This window comes from Taudactylus pleione, unplaced genomic scaffold (genome assembly GCF_031769625.1).
Source record: "Taudactylus pleione unplaced genomic scaffold, aTauple2 ptg000540l, whole genome shotgun sequence".
NCBI lineage: Eukaryota > Metazoa > Chordata > Amphibia > Anura > Myobatrachidae > Taudactylus > Taudactylus pleione.
In genome coordinates, this window is record NW_028284942.1 from 1,326,100 (window position 1) to 1,343,928 (window position 17,829).

At 51.7% G+C, this 17,829-nt stretch overlaps 2 protein-coding genes across 2 annotated transcripts in view; one reads left to right on the plus strand and one right to left on the minus strand.

Moving 5' to 3' along the window:
• The window catches only part of LOC148500910 (uncharacterized), a 542,640-nt gene extending 531,758 nt beyond the window's left edge, over positions 1 to 10,882 (minus strand). Inside the window, 2 exon segments of the mRNA XM_088451185.1 lie at positions 65 to 216; positions 10,763 to 10,882. Of these exon segments, the coding sequence (XP_088307311.1) occupies positions 65 to 172 (108 nt within the window). The 5' untranslated portion in view covers positions 173 to 216; positions 10,763 to 10,882.
• LOC148500914 (uncharacterized) overlaps positions 1 to 17,829 on the plus strand; it is a 243,827-nt gene that overhangs the window by 204,048 nt on the left and 21,950 nt on the right. The window lies entirely within an intron of this gene.

Here is a 17,829-nt window from a genome sequence, read left to right on the forward strand (position 1 = left end):
CATGTCCCTGTATTATTACTATAGATATAAGTGATGACAATGTGACACCTCCAGATCCCCTCACCTCCCCAGTTAGCACATAGATGATCTCCAAAGTGAGCTGTAAGATCCTCTCAGTATGGTGACTCCCGTCCTTGTCCATCATCAGTGAATCAGTAATAATACAGAACATGTGATGTGTAATAAAGACTCTCTCGTTCCTTACAGCAGGACTTTCTAGGAATAAATAGAATAAATATAATAGACATCACAGAGAACACATGTAACACAGTGAGACATGCAACGCTGAGTGGCCAGAAAGTCTCCCCTTTCCCCCCAACCATAGAGCCTTGGTCAGTGTCTGTCAGAGGTTCCTGTGACCCAGCTCGATAAGACTCAGGGGCTGTCGCACAATACTGTACTACATAAGGTTACACCAATGCTCCTCTCCTGGCCGGGGGTTATTATTCCTCCAAGACACATATCAAATGCTCTTTGCGCCACATCTGTGTTAGGACACTGTCCTTTATTTTGTATCTGACATTGTCTCCTCACATGCAGGAGTTAATATCACTTCCCTGTTTAACCACCTGCATCTGATTGTTTTCCCTGGATTGTATTACGTGGCCTTAACCTGGCCAATATGTTATCATTCTATATACACAAATCATATGCAGATGGCAGAATAATAATATCTGTATAGTCCCTATTATCCCCAGCCAGCAGATCTATTACCAGAGAGATACAGGGCGCTGTCATCTGTACAATACACTGATGTGTAATAGTGATCTATATATACACATATCATATGCAGATGGCAGTATAATAATATCTGTATAGTCCCAATTATCCCCAGCCAGCAGATCTATTACCAGAGCGATACAGGGTGCTGTCATCTGTACAGTACACTGATGTGTAATAGTGATCTATATACACACATCATATGCAGATGGCAGAATAATAATATCTGTATAGTCCCTATTATCCCCAGCCAGATCTATTACCAGAGCGATACAGGGCGCTGTCATCTGTACAGTACACTGATGTGTAATAGTGATCTATATACACAAATCATATGCAGATTGCAGAATAATAATATCTGTATAGCCCCTATTATCCCCAGCCAGCAGATCTATTACCAGAGAGATACAGGACGCTGTCATCTGTACAGTACACTGATGTCTAATAGTGATCTATATACACATATCATATGCAGATGGCAGTATAATAATATCTGTATAGTCCCTATTATCCCCAGTCAGCAGATCTATTACCAGAGTGATACAGGGCGCTGTCATCTGTACAGTACACTGATGTGTAATAGTGATCTATATACACACATCATATGCAGATGGCAGTATAATAATATCTGTATAGTCCCTATTATCCCCACCCAGCAGATCTATTACCAGAGAGATACAGGGCGCTGTCATCTGTACAGTACACTGATGTGTAATAGTGATCTATATACACATATCATATGCAGATGGCAGTATAATAATATCTGTATAGTCCCTATTATCCCCAGCCAGCAGATCTATTACCAGAGAGATACAGGGCGCTGTCATCTGTACAGTACACTGCTGTGTAATAGTGATCTATATACACACATCATATGCAGATGGCAGTATAATAATTTCTACTTCAGGGTCCATAGGAGTCCACAGGGTGACCTTGGGGTATAGCTGGATCCTGGATCCTCGGGCACCACGGAGTTAAAGCTTTCAGCTGCTCCCAGGATGCACTTGGGTCCATCCTCCCCTATACCACGCCCCCGAGCCACAGGCACCTCAGTTTAAGATGGTGCCCGGCCGGAGTCGGGTCACCCTGCGGGGGGGGGGGGCTGCAGGAGCAGCCCCCTAAAGCTTTTTATTTTTTTCTAAATTTATTTTCAATAAGTTTTTCTTCAGAGCGGCAGCGATGGGCTGTCTGTACAGACGCCCACGCTGCCGCTCCTTCTCCCTGCTGGCGCTGCGACGCCAGCACTGAACTGGGGATCGCGGCGGGGGAAGCCAGAGTCTGTACTAGCCAGACTCTGGTTTCCCCCGGGACTGCTGCCGGAGACGCCGGGGAGATCCAGGTAAGCCGCGCACCGCTGATTAGCGGCGGTGCACGGGTTCCTTTTAAAAATGCAGTCCCATGCCCCCGGTTCTAGGGGACAGACCGGGGGCGCTAGCGGTGGCGGCGGGCCCCCCCTCCAGCGGAGGCATACCCCGCCAGACCACCAGGGTAAATAAGCAAATAAGGCAAGCAGGATGCCGGCAACCTTGGGGGTTAATATGCTAGCCAGGGGAGGAAGCCTTCCCTGTCTAGCGGCTCCTCCCCTCAGCTCAGCGCGCCTTTCAACACGTAGTCTGGCGTCGCTGAGCTGGAGTTACACGGCCACTCCTCCTCTGAGGTCTCCAGCGGCCATTTTCTCTGTGGCAGTGCGGATACTCTCAGGGAGCACGCGGACCGGTCCCCCTGTGTACCTCTCCCCCGACAAGGACAGTGTACACAGCACTATAGCCCTCCCAGACACTGAATCTGGGCAGGTTGATTGTAGTGGAAAAGTGCAGTGAGTATATCTTCCTGCATGGTATGTGACTTTTGCTAGTGCTGCCTGTCTGTGCTAATTTCTACTTACTGTCAGCTTATTCCTATCCCTTTCCTTCTCCTACAAGCCCTAAAGGTGTGCGGGGGAAGGGTGTTTCTACTGACCTCACTTATATAGATCACGTATTTGTGAGGTCCGTCACATATGGTTGTGTGCTACACAGTACCATATTGTGGGCTGTTGTCCAGCACACTGGTGAGTGCGCACGTTTTCTTCCTGTGTCATAACTGTATATTTAATTATATAGTCGGTCATGTCTGAGGAGGAGATTGAGCACTCCGTGACTCCGGTATTGTTCTCCTGCAGGCGCTGTTCTGCAGGAGTGGATAGGGAGGATTTGTCACAGGACGGCCTGTGCGGACGGTGCCAGGCGATCCCTGGTAAGTCTAAACCTCCTATGTCGCAGGAGCCACCATGGGCGATGTTTTCCCAGGTGCTGGTGTCCATCGCGGACCGTCTGTCGGTCCCGACTGCCGTCCCTACTAGGGCGTTGCCCCAGCCTACCGTCCCACAATTATTGCAGACTCCCCCGGGGTCTCAGCCTGTTGGTCCCTATGCGGGGTTGCCAATGTATATACAGTCCACCCCGGTGGCGCAGCAGGCTGTGGTGCCGTTTCAGGCTCCTGTGGCAGCTCCTCCACCCTGGGTGGATGCGCTTTCCCACACTGTCCAAGATTTGGCGGCAGCATCTTCGGCTTTTCAGTCGATGTTGCGCAGCGACGTGCCCTCCAGGGCGTCTAAACGCACAGTTATGGCGCAGGCTGCGCATTTTTCGGACTCTGAGGGGTCCTCGGATGATGGCGAGGTGCAGGATGACTCAGCCTCAGATGCCTCAGTCCAGGAGGTAGACACTAAGTCTTCCATAAATGTGCGGGCTCTGGTTAGGGCGGTGCGGGCCATTCTTCTGATTGAGGATGAGACTCCCGCTCCCAAGTCGAGGTATCCTAGTTTTAAAAAAGCTAAGGTTACTTCTGCAGCGTTCCCTTTGTCTGATCAGTTGACGGATCACATGGCGGTGGCCTGGCAGACGCCCAGTAAGCGATTCCTGCCACAGAAGCGGTTGGCGTCCAACTATCCGTTTCCGGAGGCGCATTGTAAGAAATGGGAAACTCCGCCTGCGGTTGATTCCCATGTAACACGCCTCATCAGGAGTGCTACTTTGCCATTGCCGTCTATATCCTCGCTGAAGGATCCTACGGACAGGAAGGTGGAGACTTGTCTAAAGTCTATTTATTCTCTCTCAGGGGCTGTGGCCCGGCCGTCCATGGCCATCTCCTGTGGCCAAGGCCATTGAGGGTTGTGCCAACGCCTTGGAGGATACGTTTATGGATGAAGCTCCGGATGTCCAGAGGGCGTTGTTAGGACAGATGAGAGATGCCACTTACTACATTGGAGAAGCATCTTTGGATGCTAGCTTGCTGACCTCTAGGGTTTCGGCGGCAGCAGTGTCTGCTCGCAGATCCTTGTGGTTGAGGTCTTGGAGAGCAGACGCTGATTCAAAGAAAGGCTTGGAGGCCTTACCTTTTAATGGAGAATTACTATTTGGTCTGGACCTGGACAAAATAGTAGATACCCTGGCAAAGTCCAAGTCAGCCTTCCTCCCTTCAGCTACGACACCTGCTAAGGTCCGGAGCTCGGCCTTTCGCTCCTTTCGGGTTCAGGGCAAGGCAAAAGGTCAGTCCTTCCCGAGGCAGTCCGCAACCAAGACCGCCTCAAAGCCAAAGAAGCAAGCCTGGAGTGCTAGGCGCCCTTCTTCCAAGCAAGAATATAAGCCTTCGGCATGATGGGGAGGGCCTCCCTCTGGGGGACCTGAGAGTGGGAGGCCGACTTCTTCAATTCGCCCAGTGCTAGCACAATACCACCACAGATGCCTGGGTGCGAGAAGTGGTCTCCCAGGGGTACGCCCTGTCTTTTCGGCACAGGCCGCCTCGCCAGTTTTTTTGCACGAGTCCTTCTCAGGACAAAACCAAGGTCTTGCAGGTTCAGGAAGCCATAGAGGCCTCGCTGACGGCGGGGGTCATTATACCCGTGCCACAATCTCACGTGGGATGGGGTATTACTCTACGCTGTTTCTGGTGCAGAAACCCAATGGCTCTCATCGCCCCATCCTCAATTTGAAGTCCCTGAACAGATTTCTCAGGGTTCCCAAATTCAGGATGGAAACTTTGCGTTCCATCATTCTGGCGATGGAACCGGGGGATTATATGGTCTCCCTGGATATCCAGGACGCCTACCTCCATGTGCCTATAGCAACTTCGCACCAACGGTTTCTGCGGTTTGCTATTCTCCACAACCACTACCAATTCAGGGCTCTACCCTTTGGCCTCTCCACGGCACCAAGGGTACTTACCAAGGTGATGGCGGTCATGGCGGCTCACCTTCGGAGCCAGGGAATACGGTTGCTACCATATCTAGACGACCTCCTCTTGCTAGCAAGCTCCCCGGAGGTACTGATCCAGCATCTCCACCTGACGGTCGCTTGTCTACAGGCGCACGGGTGGTTGATCAACTGGAAGAAGTCCTCCCTCATCCCATCTCAGCGGATGGTTCATTTGGGGATTTTTCTGACTCCAGAGAAGGTCTCCTCCTTACAGCTGCGGATTCACAGTTGTCTGAGCAGGGGCAGAGTGTCGGTGCACTCAGCGATGAGAGTTTTGGGGTCCATGGTGTCGGCATTCGACATGGTGGAGTTTGGCCAGTTCCATTCCAGGCCCCTGCAGAGGCTGATTCTTTCGGAATGGAACGGATTGCCACACAGGATCTGCTCTCAGATGCTGGTGTTGTCCTAGGAGGTGCGTCTGTCCCTGGCCTGGTGGCTACAGACGGCTCATCTCCTCGAGGGGCGCCCCTTTTGGATCCCGGAGTGGGTTCTGCTCACGACAGATGCCAGTCTCCGGGGTTGGGGGGCGGTGACAGGCTCCTTGTCACTTTAGGGTCTTTGGTCGGCGGAGGAAGCGATTCTTCCTATCAACATCCTGGAACTGCGGGCAGTGTACAGAGCCCTGCAGTCGTCCGGCACCGCTCTTCACGGAAGGGCCGTTCAGGTGCAGTCGGACAACGCCACCACGGTGGCGTACATCAATCACCAGGGAGGGATTCGCAGTCGAGCTGCGATGTCGGAGGTTTCCCGCGTCCTGGCTTGGGCGGAGCGCTATCTTCCAGCTCTCTCGGCAGTCTTCATCCTGGGAGTCCTCAATTGGGAGGCAGACTTCCTCAGCCGTTATGACGTGCATCCCGGGGAATGGTCGCTTCATCCAGAGGTATTCCAACTACTCGTGGCAAGTGGGGGCTGCCGGAACTGGACCTGATGGCGTCCCATCACAATCACAAGCTGCCCGTATACGGGTCAAGGACAAGGGACACAGGCGCAAGTCTAATAGACGCGCTGTTGGTGAAATGGTTGTTTCGCCTGGCTTACTTGTTCCCTCCGATATCTCTGCTGCCTCGGGTCCTGCACAAGTTCAAGCAGGACGGAGGCACACTGATCCTGGTGGCCCCAGCCTGGCCCAGAAGGCCGTGGTACTCCGATCTGCGGAGCCTGTCCATCGACGCTCCGTACCTCCTACCTCAACGACGGGACCTGTTGTCTCAGGGGCCCTGTCTTCACCCGGATCTGGGTCGACTATCTTTGACGGCGTGGCTCTTGAGACAGCCGTCCTGAGGTCTCGGGGCTTTTCTAGCTCCGTTATTACTACCATGCTGAGGGCGCGCAAGCCTGCTTCCGCGAGGATCTACCACAGAGTGTGGCACACTTACTTTCAGTGGTGCAAGGCCAGAAGATATGATCCCCAGGTGTTCCGGGTTTCGCGTATTCTGGCTTTCCTTCAGTCGGGTTTGGATTTAGGATTACGTCTTTCCTCACTGAAGGTGCACGTGTCTGCTCTGTCGGTGTGGTTCCAGTGCAGGATTGCTGCTATGCTGGATGTACACACCTTTTTCCAGGGTGTTTTAAGAATCAAGCCTCCCTTTGTGCCACCTGTGGCCCCGTGGGATTTGGTGGTGGTTCTTCGGGCCTTACAGGGTCCTCCTTTTGAGCCCTTGGAGTCAGTAGAGCTCAAGTGGCTAACTTTTAAGACGGTTTTCCTCTTGGCAATTGCTTCTGCCAGGAGGGTTTCGGATTTGGGGGAGCTTTCCTGTCGTCCCCCTTTTCTGGTTTTTCATCAGGACAGAGCGGTGCTTCGCACTCGTCCTGATTTTCTCCCTAAGGTGGTTTCCAGGTTCCACATTAATCAGGAAATTGTTGTACCAGTCTTTCAGTCGCCTGATCTTTCGGCTGGGGAGGCTTCCTTAGACGTTGTCCGTGCACTCCAGGTTTATGTGGACCGGACTAGTTCGGTGAAGAACTCGGATTCTTTGTTTCTCCTCTTTGGTTTTCACAAGAGGGGTTGGCCTGCCAACAAACAGACTCTGGCCCGTTGGCTTCGTTCTGTTATTATTGAGGCTTATATGCAGGAGGGTTTACCTGTTCCAGCCTCTGTTAAGGCTCATTCCACTCGGTCTGTGGGCCCTTCTTGGGCTGCTAGCCGTGACGCCTCTGCTGTTCAGCTGTGTAGGGCGGCCACCTGGTCTTCCATTCAGACCTTTTTGAGGTTCTATGCGTTTGACACCTTTGCTTCTCAGGATGCATCCTTTGGGCGCCGGGTTCTCCTATCAGCACAGGAGCGTCCCCGCCCTTAGTTGGACTGCTTTGGGACATCCCCAAGGTCACCCTGTGGACCCCTATGGACCCTGAAGTAGAAAACAAGAGATATGGTAAGAACTTACCTTTGTTATCTCTGTTTCTACGAAGTCCATAGGGTCCACAGGGCACCCACCCTGACGCACCTGGCTTCATATGGGCTCTGTGACTGGTCACCGGTTTTCCGTCTCCCATTTCTGTGAGTATGGTTCTTGTGTGTTCCAGTCTTCCTTCTCTCTGTTTCGTCTCCTCCTCCGGCCTGGGCTGCTTACCAACTGAGGTGCCTGTGGCTCGGGGGCGGGGTATAGGGGAGGATGGACCCAAGTGCATCCTGGGAGCAGCTGAAAGCTTTAACTCCGTGGTGCCCGAGGATCCAGGATCCAGCTATACCCCAAGGTCACCCTGTGGACCCTATGGACTTCGTAGAAACAGAGATAACAAAGGTAAGTTCTTACCATATCTCTTGTTATCTGCATAGTCCCTATTATCCCCAGCCACAAGATCTATTACCAGAGAGATACAGGGCACTGTCATCTGTACAGTACACTGATGTGTAATAGTGATCTATATACACATATCATATGCAGATAGCAGTATAATAATATCTGTATAGTCCCTATTATCCCCAGCCAGCAGGTCTATTACCAGAGCGATACAGGGCGCTGTCATCTGTACAGTACACCAGTGTTCTCCCCAGAAATTTTTTCCAGCCGGGTGGCATCCAAAAGTAGCCGGGTGGGGGCCTTCGCAATTATGCGCGCGCCGGGAAAAGGGGCATCTCCCAGACCAATCCAGCTCGACATGTCTCAGGCTGCTCCCCCACTGGCTCTCAGTCAAAAGTGCCCATTATGCAGTGCCCCCTGTATTTGTGCCCTTTATACAGTGCCCCCTGTAGTTTTCCCCTTTATGCATTGCTCCCTGTAGTTTAGCTTTGCCCTTATGCAGTGCCCCCTGCCTGAAGTAGTGCCCCTATGTAGTGCCTGCAGACTGGTCCCTTATGTAGTGCCCCCAGGCTGGCCCCTTTATGCAGTGCCCCCAGGCTGGCCCCTTTATGCAGTGCCCCCAGGCTTAATTAGTGCCCCCAGGCTGGCCCCTTTGTGCAGTGCCCCCAGGCTGGCCCCTTTGTGCAGTGACCCCAGGCTGGCCCCTTTGTGCAGTGCCCCCAGGCTGGCTCCATTATAAAATGCCCCCAGGCTGGCCCCGTTGTGCAGTGCCCCCAGGCTGGCTACATTATAAAATGCCCCCAGGCTGGCTCCTTTATGCAGTGCCCCTAGACTGGTCACGGTCCCGGCCCCAGCACTTACCTTTACTTGCTGGCCGGTCTCCCGCTTGCTGCTGCTGCTGCTTCCGCGCGTTGACTGGATCTAACTAGATCCAGCAGATGCGGGGAAGGCTCCTCACGTCGCAGGTGACATGACGTCACCCGCGCAGTGCATCACTGGGAACGCTGGCCTCTGAAGTGATTGGAGGCTTCTTTAGCCTCCGGTCACTTCAGAGGCTAGTGTTCCACAGCGGGGGTCGGCGGGGGTCAGCGGGGAAAAGTGCCGGGCGGCAGGCTGTTTCTGCCGGGCGATGCGCCCGCAGAAAACAGTCTGGGGAGAACACTGTACACTGATGTGTAATAGTGATCTATATACACAAATCATATGCAGATGGCAGTATAATAATATCTGTATAGTCCCTATTATCCCCAGCCAGCAGGTCTATTACCAGAGAGATACAGGGTGCTGTCATCCGTACAGTACAGTGATATGTAATAGTGATCTATATACACACATATTATATGCAGATGGCAGTATAATAATATCTGTATAGCCCCTATTATCCCCAACCAGAAGATCTATTACCAGAGAGATATAGGGCGCTGTCATCTGTACAGTACACTGATGTGTAATAGTGATCTATATACACACATCATATGCAGATGGCAGAATAATAATATCTGTATAGTCCCTATTATCCCCAGCCAGCAGAACTATTACCAGAGTGATACAGGGCGCTGTCATCAGTACAGTACACTGATGTGTAATAGTGATTTATATACACATATCATATGCAGATGGCAGAATAATAATATCTGTATAGTCCCTATTATCCCCTGCCAGCAGATCTATTACCAGAGCGATACAGGGCGCTGTCATCTGTACAGTACACTGATGTGTAATAGTGATCTGTATACACAAATCATATGCAGATGGCAGTATAATAATATCTGTATAGTCCCTATTATCCCCAGCCAGCAGATCTATTACCAGAGAGATACATGGCGCTGTCATCTGTACAGTACACTGATGTGTAATAGTGATCTATATACACATATCATATGCAGATGGCAGAATAATAATATCTGTATAGTCCCTATTATCCCCAGCCAGCAAATCTATTACCAGAGCGATACAGGGTGCTGTCATCTGTACAGTACACTGATGTGTAATAGTGATCTATATACACATATCATATGCAGGTGGCAGAATAATAATATCTGTATAGCCCCTATTATCCCCAGCCAGCAGATCTATTACCAGAGAGATACAGGGCGCTGTCATCTGTACAGTACACTGATGTGTAATAGTGATCTCTATACACACATCATATGCAGATGGCAGTATAATAATATCTGTATAGTCCCTATTATCCCCAGCCAGCAGATCTATTACCAGAGCGATACAGGGTGCTGTCATCTGTACAGTACACTGATGTGCAATAGTGATCTATATACACATATCATATGCAGGTGGCAGAATAATATCTGTATAGCCCCTATTATCCCCAGCCAGCAGATCTATTACCAGAGAGATACAGGGCACTGTCATCCGCACATAACGGCGTTACCTCTTTAACAGGGCGACAGGTAAATTAGATGGTACTGAGCTTACTAATTATACACAACACGTGGGACCGAATCTCATACATCAATAAAAAAGGCACCGAATTACTATGCAGTGTAGTATTATACAGCCATCGGGCGTGACTCTGAGGCGCACGCAGGTCTGGATGTGGCAGCACCGGGTGATTTGTTTTGCATAATGCGCACGTGCAGCGGGCTACATACACATCTTTGTCAGCTCACAAACAGTTTACAGTGGCGGCATCTGAATGGGTGTTTTGGAGTGAAGACAGTGGTTACCATACGTTATAATCACCTTGTAATATAAAGTGTGATTTGTCCACAAGCGCTGGTAATTATATATACACAAAATGTTCATTGTTTTTATCTCCTTTTCGTTTTAAGATACTTCAGGGAACTTCTTCTAGAATAACAATGAAACCTCATCAATGGTAATTAGCGGCACTTCTCATACACACTAGCCGGACTGACCACTCACATTAGAACAGTGAGATGAGGACATCAAAAGGTTTCTTTGGGGCTTTTGTACCCTTCACCAGCATAAGTTTTGTTATACACTCAACTCTTTATAGGTAATGCACTCACCTATATATAATATGTTACATTCAACAAAAGGTATCATTAATCAGGTACCCCACATTGGATGAAAGGTTATGCTCACCAGAAATAGAATTATAGTTCTTGGTATTCTTGAGGTCAATGCAAGTTAATCTTTTTCATCTAGTGCAGGAAAGATGTGAGGTCTGTTTTTTTAAACGTTGTTGTTCCTTCTGTCCAGGACACCCCTATATAATAATAATTCCACATATAAGTGTGTGCTGGGAGCTGTGTTATTACCCCTCATATATCACTGTACGGTCCCCTCTCCCCTATGTAATAATAATTCCACATATAAGTGTGTGCTGGGAGCTGTGTTATTCCCCTTCATATATCACTGTACAGTCCCCTCTCCTCTATATAATAATAATACCACATATCAGTGTGTGCTGGGAGCTGTTATTACCCTCATATCACTGTACAGTCCTCTCTCCCCTATATAATAATAATACCACATATCAGTGTGTGCTGGGAGCTGTGTTATTCCCCCTCATATATCACTGTATGGTCCCCTCTACCCTATATAATAATAATAATAATAATACCACATATCAGTGTGTGCTGGGAGCTGTGTTATTCCCCCTCATATCACTGTACGGTCCCCTCTCCCCTATATAATAATAATACCACATATCAGTGTGTGCTGGGAGTTGTGTTATTCCCCCTCATATATCACTGTATGGTCTCCTCTCCCCTATATAATAATAATACCACATATCAGTGTGTGCTGGGAGCTTATTCCCCCTCATATATCACTGTACGGTCCCCTCTCCCCTATATAATAATAATACCACATATCAGTGTGTGCTGGGAGCGGAGTTATTCCCCCTCATATATCACTGTACAGTCCCCTCTCCCCTATATGATAATAATACCACATATCAGTGTGTGCTGGGAGCGGAGTTATTCCCCCTCATATATCACTGTACAGTCCCCTCCCCCCGATATAATAATAATACCACATATCAGTGTGTGCTGGGAGCGGAGTTATTCCCCCTCATATATCACTGTACAGTCCCCTCTCCCCCTATATAATAATACCACATATCAGTGTGTGCTGGGAGCGGAGTTATTCCCCCTCATATATCACTGTACAGTCCCCTCTCCCCTATATAATAATAATACCACATATCAGTGTGTGCTGGGAGCGGAGTTATTCCCCCTCATATATCACTGTACAGTCCCCTCTCCCCTATATAGTAATAATACCACATATCAGTGTGTGCTGGGAGCTGTGTTATTCCCCCTCATATATCACTGTACAGTCCCCTCTCCCCTATATAATACCACATTTCAGTAAGGGGGAGAGGCCGACCCGCCTGTGTCCCGCTACCCAGCTGTCCCACCCATAAATCAAACTCAGAGACAGGAAATTTGGGATACCAAACTGGCCACAGCTTTATTTTCAACCTTATTAGCATACGCTGCAGGGCACCAAAATGAGCAGTGGGCAAGGCCATCTTCACTTCACTAGATTATTTTCCGGGGCGTGCCCCGCCTACCCAGTAGGCGCCCAGGCTACGCCCGTTTTGGGAGCCGCCCCTGTGGCGCATATCACGCTCGCCTGGCACGCAGCCCCAGCGGCCCAACCGTCCAAAGCTGGAACCGAGCGTGCGGCCATTCGCCGAGGGTGAATCTGCAAACCTCGGCTGGCTCCCCCCTTACCTCTGCCTTGCGCACTGCTTCATTCCGCCACCCGAGGTTCTGTGGGCCAGCCTCAGAACCGAAGCCCCCACCCTGCCACTACAGGCGTATGACCGCCTCGAGCGCTTCCTGGAATGCATTGTTAAACAGGTCAATACCGACATCCGACAAATGCACCCCATCCCTCCTGTACATGCCCTCCCTATTGTTCACTATGTCCCCATGTTGTATGACCTCACCCCCCGCCGCGGTGACCAGTTTTTTGACTGCCGCATTCACCTTTTTCCTGGCTCTCTCCACTCCCGCCCCGCGCCATGCTCCATACCACGTCAGCCTAGGTATGATACTAGACCAGATAATGTGCACCGCACTCCAGCGGTCTTTAATCCATGCCAACTCTTCCTGCATGGCTGCCAGCAGGTCGAGGGACCTCACCTTGGCCAGGTCATTGCCCCCCAGGTGCAGAACTATCGCGTCTGGCCGTCCCGCCCCATCTTCCGCGAACAATAGAGCCCTTCTTAGCTCGTACCATCTCATTCCCCTCTTCCCAAACCAGAATACCTTCCCGACCTCGGGCAGCAGCCCCAATTGCCTCCCGTAGGGCCTGGTGGCGGCCCTGGCTGCTGCCCAATAAATAAAGGAGTGCCCGACAATCCATATCCGCCTCCCTCCATTGCGCCCTGCGAGGAGAAAAATAAAAATTGTGGGGGGGAGGGGGGTTAACGGGGATATTTGATTAATAATTTTGCTGCCGCGCTGTCTACTACAGGTCTGATATACGCCTTGTAGCTGTTGGACCTCCACCTGCCCAATGCCTTGATATCATCCACTGGCCGCCCCTCGCTGGCCGCTGAGGTTGCTGCCCCTATCCTAAAAGAGTGGGTACCAAATCTGCGCGTATCCCAACCCAATTTTCCTACGCATTTCTTAAATACCGCTGAGAACTGAAACCTAGTTAGCGGGGATGCATCCGCATGGATGAGAAAATTGTCACCCTCCCTGGGTCTACTAACCAGAAATTCCCTGACTGCAGTCACCGGACATACCCTTGCGTCCGGCTGTGCTCTCAACTGGACCCATCTGCCCCTGCCGGCTTGGTCGGTCTTTGACCTCTGTATCTTGCACAATACTGTGTCGTCAGCTAGCGTCACGTCCGTGCTCTGCAGACCTGAGTTGCGAGAACTTTTGGACTCTGCCACCAGTTCGCTCACCCTAAACGCTCCCCTGAATGCCATGATGAAAGCTGTCCTAAATAATGTGGCCTCGCCCGCGTCTCTGCATACCCCTGGCACCATGCTCACTAGCTTTGTCAGCCTCTCACTCGTCACTGGTTCCCTACTGTCCAGCCTCCGCCCCTCTGCTCTGGCCCACCCTTTCATTATTGTGCGGACCACAAAATCTTTGGTCGCGTCCCTTTCCCCTGTCAACTTTGCAAAAAATGATATGCCGGCCAACGTCGTATTTGCCCTTGCCCTGGAAAACTTCTCCCTTCTCAGCCTGCCTAGGAAACCCAACATTTTCTGGTGAGGGTCCTTACCCTCTAGTCCTTCTGCACTCGCAAACTGCTGCCACTTCTCCCAGGCGGTTCTGTATGCTGTCCATGTCCTAGGTGCCAGGGACCGCTCAATGAGGGCGCTCAGACCGTGATCGGCTCGACTATCTGCCAAAGATTGGAGGGGCATGTTAAACCTGTCAACTGTGCCTGCGGCGCCGCTGCCCTAAACGCCTTCCACTTCTGTCTAGACAATGCGTCTGCTATGACGTTCTGCTCCCCCGGCACATGCTTGGCCCTGAATGTGATGTTGTGCCGCAGGCAGGCCGCCACTAATCTCCTCACTAACCTGATGACCGGTGGAGATGATGCCCGCTGGTTGTTTACAATCTGCACCACCCCCATATTGTCACACCAAAATTGTATACGTCTGTTGGCCAGCCTGTGGCCCCAGATGACCACTGCTACCACTATCGGGAACAATTCTAACGCTGCCAGGTTTTTGGTCAACCCGGTGGCCACCCACCTGGCCGGCCACTGCTGGGCACACCATTCACCCTGCAGGTAGGCCCCAAAGCCTATTGCACCCGCCGCATCTGTGAATAATTGCAACGCATGGTTGCCCGCTGCTGGCGCTTGCCAGATACAAACGCCATTGAAATGCCGGATGAATTCCTCCCACATTGTCAGGTCGTCTCGGAGGTCCTTGGAGATGCGAATAAAATGGTGCTTCTTCTTAATACCTGCCGTGGCCTGCTCCAGCCGCCTTTTAAAAATCCTGCCCATGGGTATTACCCGGCATGCAAAGTTGAGCCTCCCTAACAAGGACTGCATCTGGCCTAGCGTGACCTTTTTTGCCCTTGCGCAAAAACCGATCTCGCGACCTAGTTTTACCACCTTCTCCGCTGGGAGCCTGCACTGTAGCTTCTCTGAATCGATCTCTATGCCCAAATATGCCATTATGGTCTTCGGCCCCTCTGTCTTTTCTCGTGCAATAGGGACGCCAAATTCCCTTAGCATGCTCTGGAGCTCCTGCAGGAGTTGGCCGCAAACTTCTGACCTCGGGGGGCCTGCTAGCATGAAGTCGTCTAAGTAATGTGCTATGGCCCTGGAACCTGTGCGCTCCTGAAAACACCACTGCAAGAAAGAGCTGAAGACCTCAAAGAAAGCGCACGAAATAGCGCAACCCTTGGGCAAGCACTTGTCTATGAAAAAATATCTGTCATAACGGAAACCCATGAGTCTAAAGCTCTCGGGATGCAGTGGCAGCAATCTAAAAGCGGATTCAATATCCAGCTTCGCCATGAGTGCTCCCCTGCCCTGGCTTTTCACAATCTGCACCGCTCTGTCAAATGACTGGTACTGCACTGAACACTGGTCCCTGTCTAGGGCATCGTTCACTGATGCCCCCTCTGGATAAGATAGGTGCTGAATGAGCCTAAATTTTCCCGGCACCTTCTTCGGGACCAGCCCGAGAGGTGAAATCACTAACTCTGGCACCGGTGGGGCGCTGAACGGACCCGCCATCCTGCCTAGTGCCAGTTCCTTTACAATCTTGCCCTGCACCACGAGCGGCTGCTCCGCGATGGATTTCAAATTCCTGCTGCTAACTGAGGAAGGAACCGCTCTCGCCACCGGAATCCTGAAACCATCCCTAAACCCCGCCCTTAATAGCTCGGCTTCATCTGGCTTTGGGTACCTGGACAACCACTCCAGGATCATACCTAATTTTACTGAACTAACTGTCTTTGCTAAGCCCTGCCGCTGCGGGTAGCTTCTGTGCGTGACTAGCCCTTTTCTTTCTGCAGTCCCTGGCGGAGTGGTTCGCACTGCAGAATGTGCAGGCGTGCTTAAACTTGCACTGTGCCCGTGTGCACTGCGACTCATTGAAAGCCCAGCATTTGAGATCCTGCTTCTGCGTGCCAGGCCTCCCGGCCCAGGACTTTTGCCCTGGCGGGCCCTTCTCAGCCAACCCGCTAGATTGCGCCCTGAGCCACTCGTCCACATCTCTGACTCCGAAGTCGATGGGCGTTCCCCCCTGTACTTTCTGCCTGAACGCCTCATCGTACCTGCGCCATATGGATCCTCCGTATTCCTTGTACACAGAATAAATGAAATCTGTATACTTTAGCAAGCCCGCTCCTACCTCCGGGTAGGCCTCTGTATAACAGCCTGTGTAGGCAAACATGCCGCTGAGCCAGTGCTCAATGGTCTTGTATGCCTCAGACTGCCCTCCCTTCACTGCGGCTCTTTCCTTGTCCTTCAAGCCCGCCTCCGTCAACGAACAAATGTCCACAAATGCGCCTTTCACAATCTCCTTCCTAGTTTGCTTTGGCAAGTGCCTCGCCACTGACCCCAGGGCGCAGCCTACTGCCACCCCTTCTTGTAGGAACCCTCCTAACTTCTTTTGCTGCACCTGCCCCATCTGGTCTCTAACTGCATCCGCACCTGGGATGGCCGCCTTCTCTTTTTTCTTGTTTGCCCTTGCTAGCTTCAGCTGCTCCTTCAACACCCTACACGCATCGTCCTCGTCTGACTCTGACGAACTACCTTCCTGTGTGTTGCCTTGTACTGCTGCCTTAGCGCTAGTCACTCCCGTAAATGTTACAATGGCAGTGCTAACATCCTGCGTAACCCCTGCCTTAGCATTTTCCTTATGAGCATCGCAAACCTTGTTGCTCTCACTAACCACCTGCGCAATCCCTGGATAAACAGTTACATTATGAGAATTGCCAGTATTATTGCCTTCGCTAACACCCTGCACAATCCCTGCATTAACATTTAAATTATGAGCATTGCAAGTACTATTGATGTTCTCACCCTTCCTGTGCGGAGCAGGATCGTCGGCCCCGCTGGCAATGGCGGTGGCTGGATTCGTCGCGGCCTGTTCGGCCTGCAGCGCTGGTACTGGAGTCCCGCTGAATGAGGCGTGGACCGTGTCGATGGCTCCTTGCGCTGTCCTGCGTGGCGCGGCTAAGGTTGCGGTGCCATGAAAAAACGCCTGGGTGGTATCATGGCTGCGCGCCTGTCCTAAAGCTGTAGGAGCCCAATCACGTGTGACGTGGGCCGTGTTGCAAATACGCTCCGCTGCTAGTGCTCCCTGGTGCTTCTCCCTTTGTGCTGGCTCAGCCCTGCCATGCCGCTGTGGACTGCTGCGGTGGTTGTCTCTGCTACTTTGTAAAAACAGCTGAACGTCCTTCTGCATCCCTTGTGTTAAACGCTTGTCTGAATGCCTGCAGCAGCATCGGCAGCCTTGGTCCCGCGCACTGCTCCCTTGTGGTGATGCGCACTGGTGGCGGGCTGACCTTGCGGGCGATAATTGACTCCTTAGGCTCCCATGGGGGGATGGAAAATGGTGCCTGCTCCTGGGGGGGGGGAGAGGTATTGCGGGGAGGCATGATATTGATATTGGGTACTGCTCAACTGGCCCTCCCGCTGGCTGTGGTGGGTCACACTCTGCCGCCCCCTGCTTCTCGGGGTGAAACAAGGTGGCTGCGCTGCCCTTTGAAATAACTGTGTATTGGCGAGGTACACCCATGCCCCCTGTGAGCCTGCTGTGGCATCCTGCTCACCATCTGTGTCTTCAAACCTTTGCGCTTGCCCCTCTGACCCTCTTGGTGAATTGTCTTTGTGTTCTGGATATAATGTGGGGATTTGCCTCGCCGGCCCTATGGGAGAGCTGGGGGTGATCCAAGGTTGTGGGCGCAGGTAACAGTCCTGCTCTTCCCCTCCCGACTCGGGGCCATCTGACTCTGTAGCCACCGGAACATCATCTGACATTGCCGGCCATCCACTCGCCCCTTGCGAAAGCTCCTGGCTGGGAAGTACTCCCCCTCGCCCTTTGGTTTTAGAAGCTCCGTCTGGCTGTTTGCTGCTTGGTCTCCTTTTATTTTCGTGCAGCCGCTTTGCACCTCTCCGGCCACCAGAGGGAGCTCCGACCACGTGCTTCCTAGAAGAGCTCTGCTGCTGCCTGCTTCTTCCTCTCGGCACTGCTC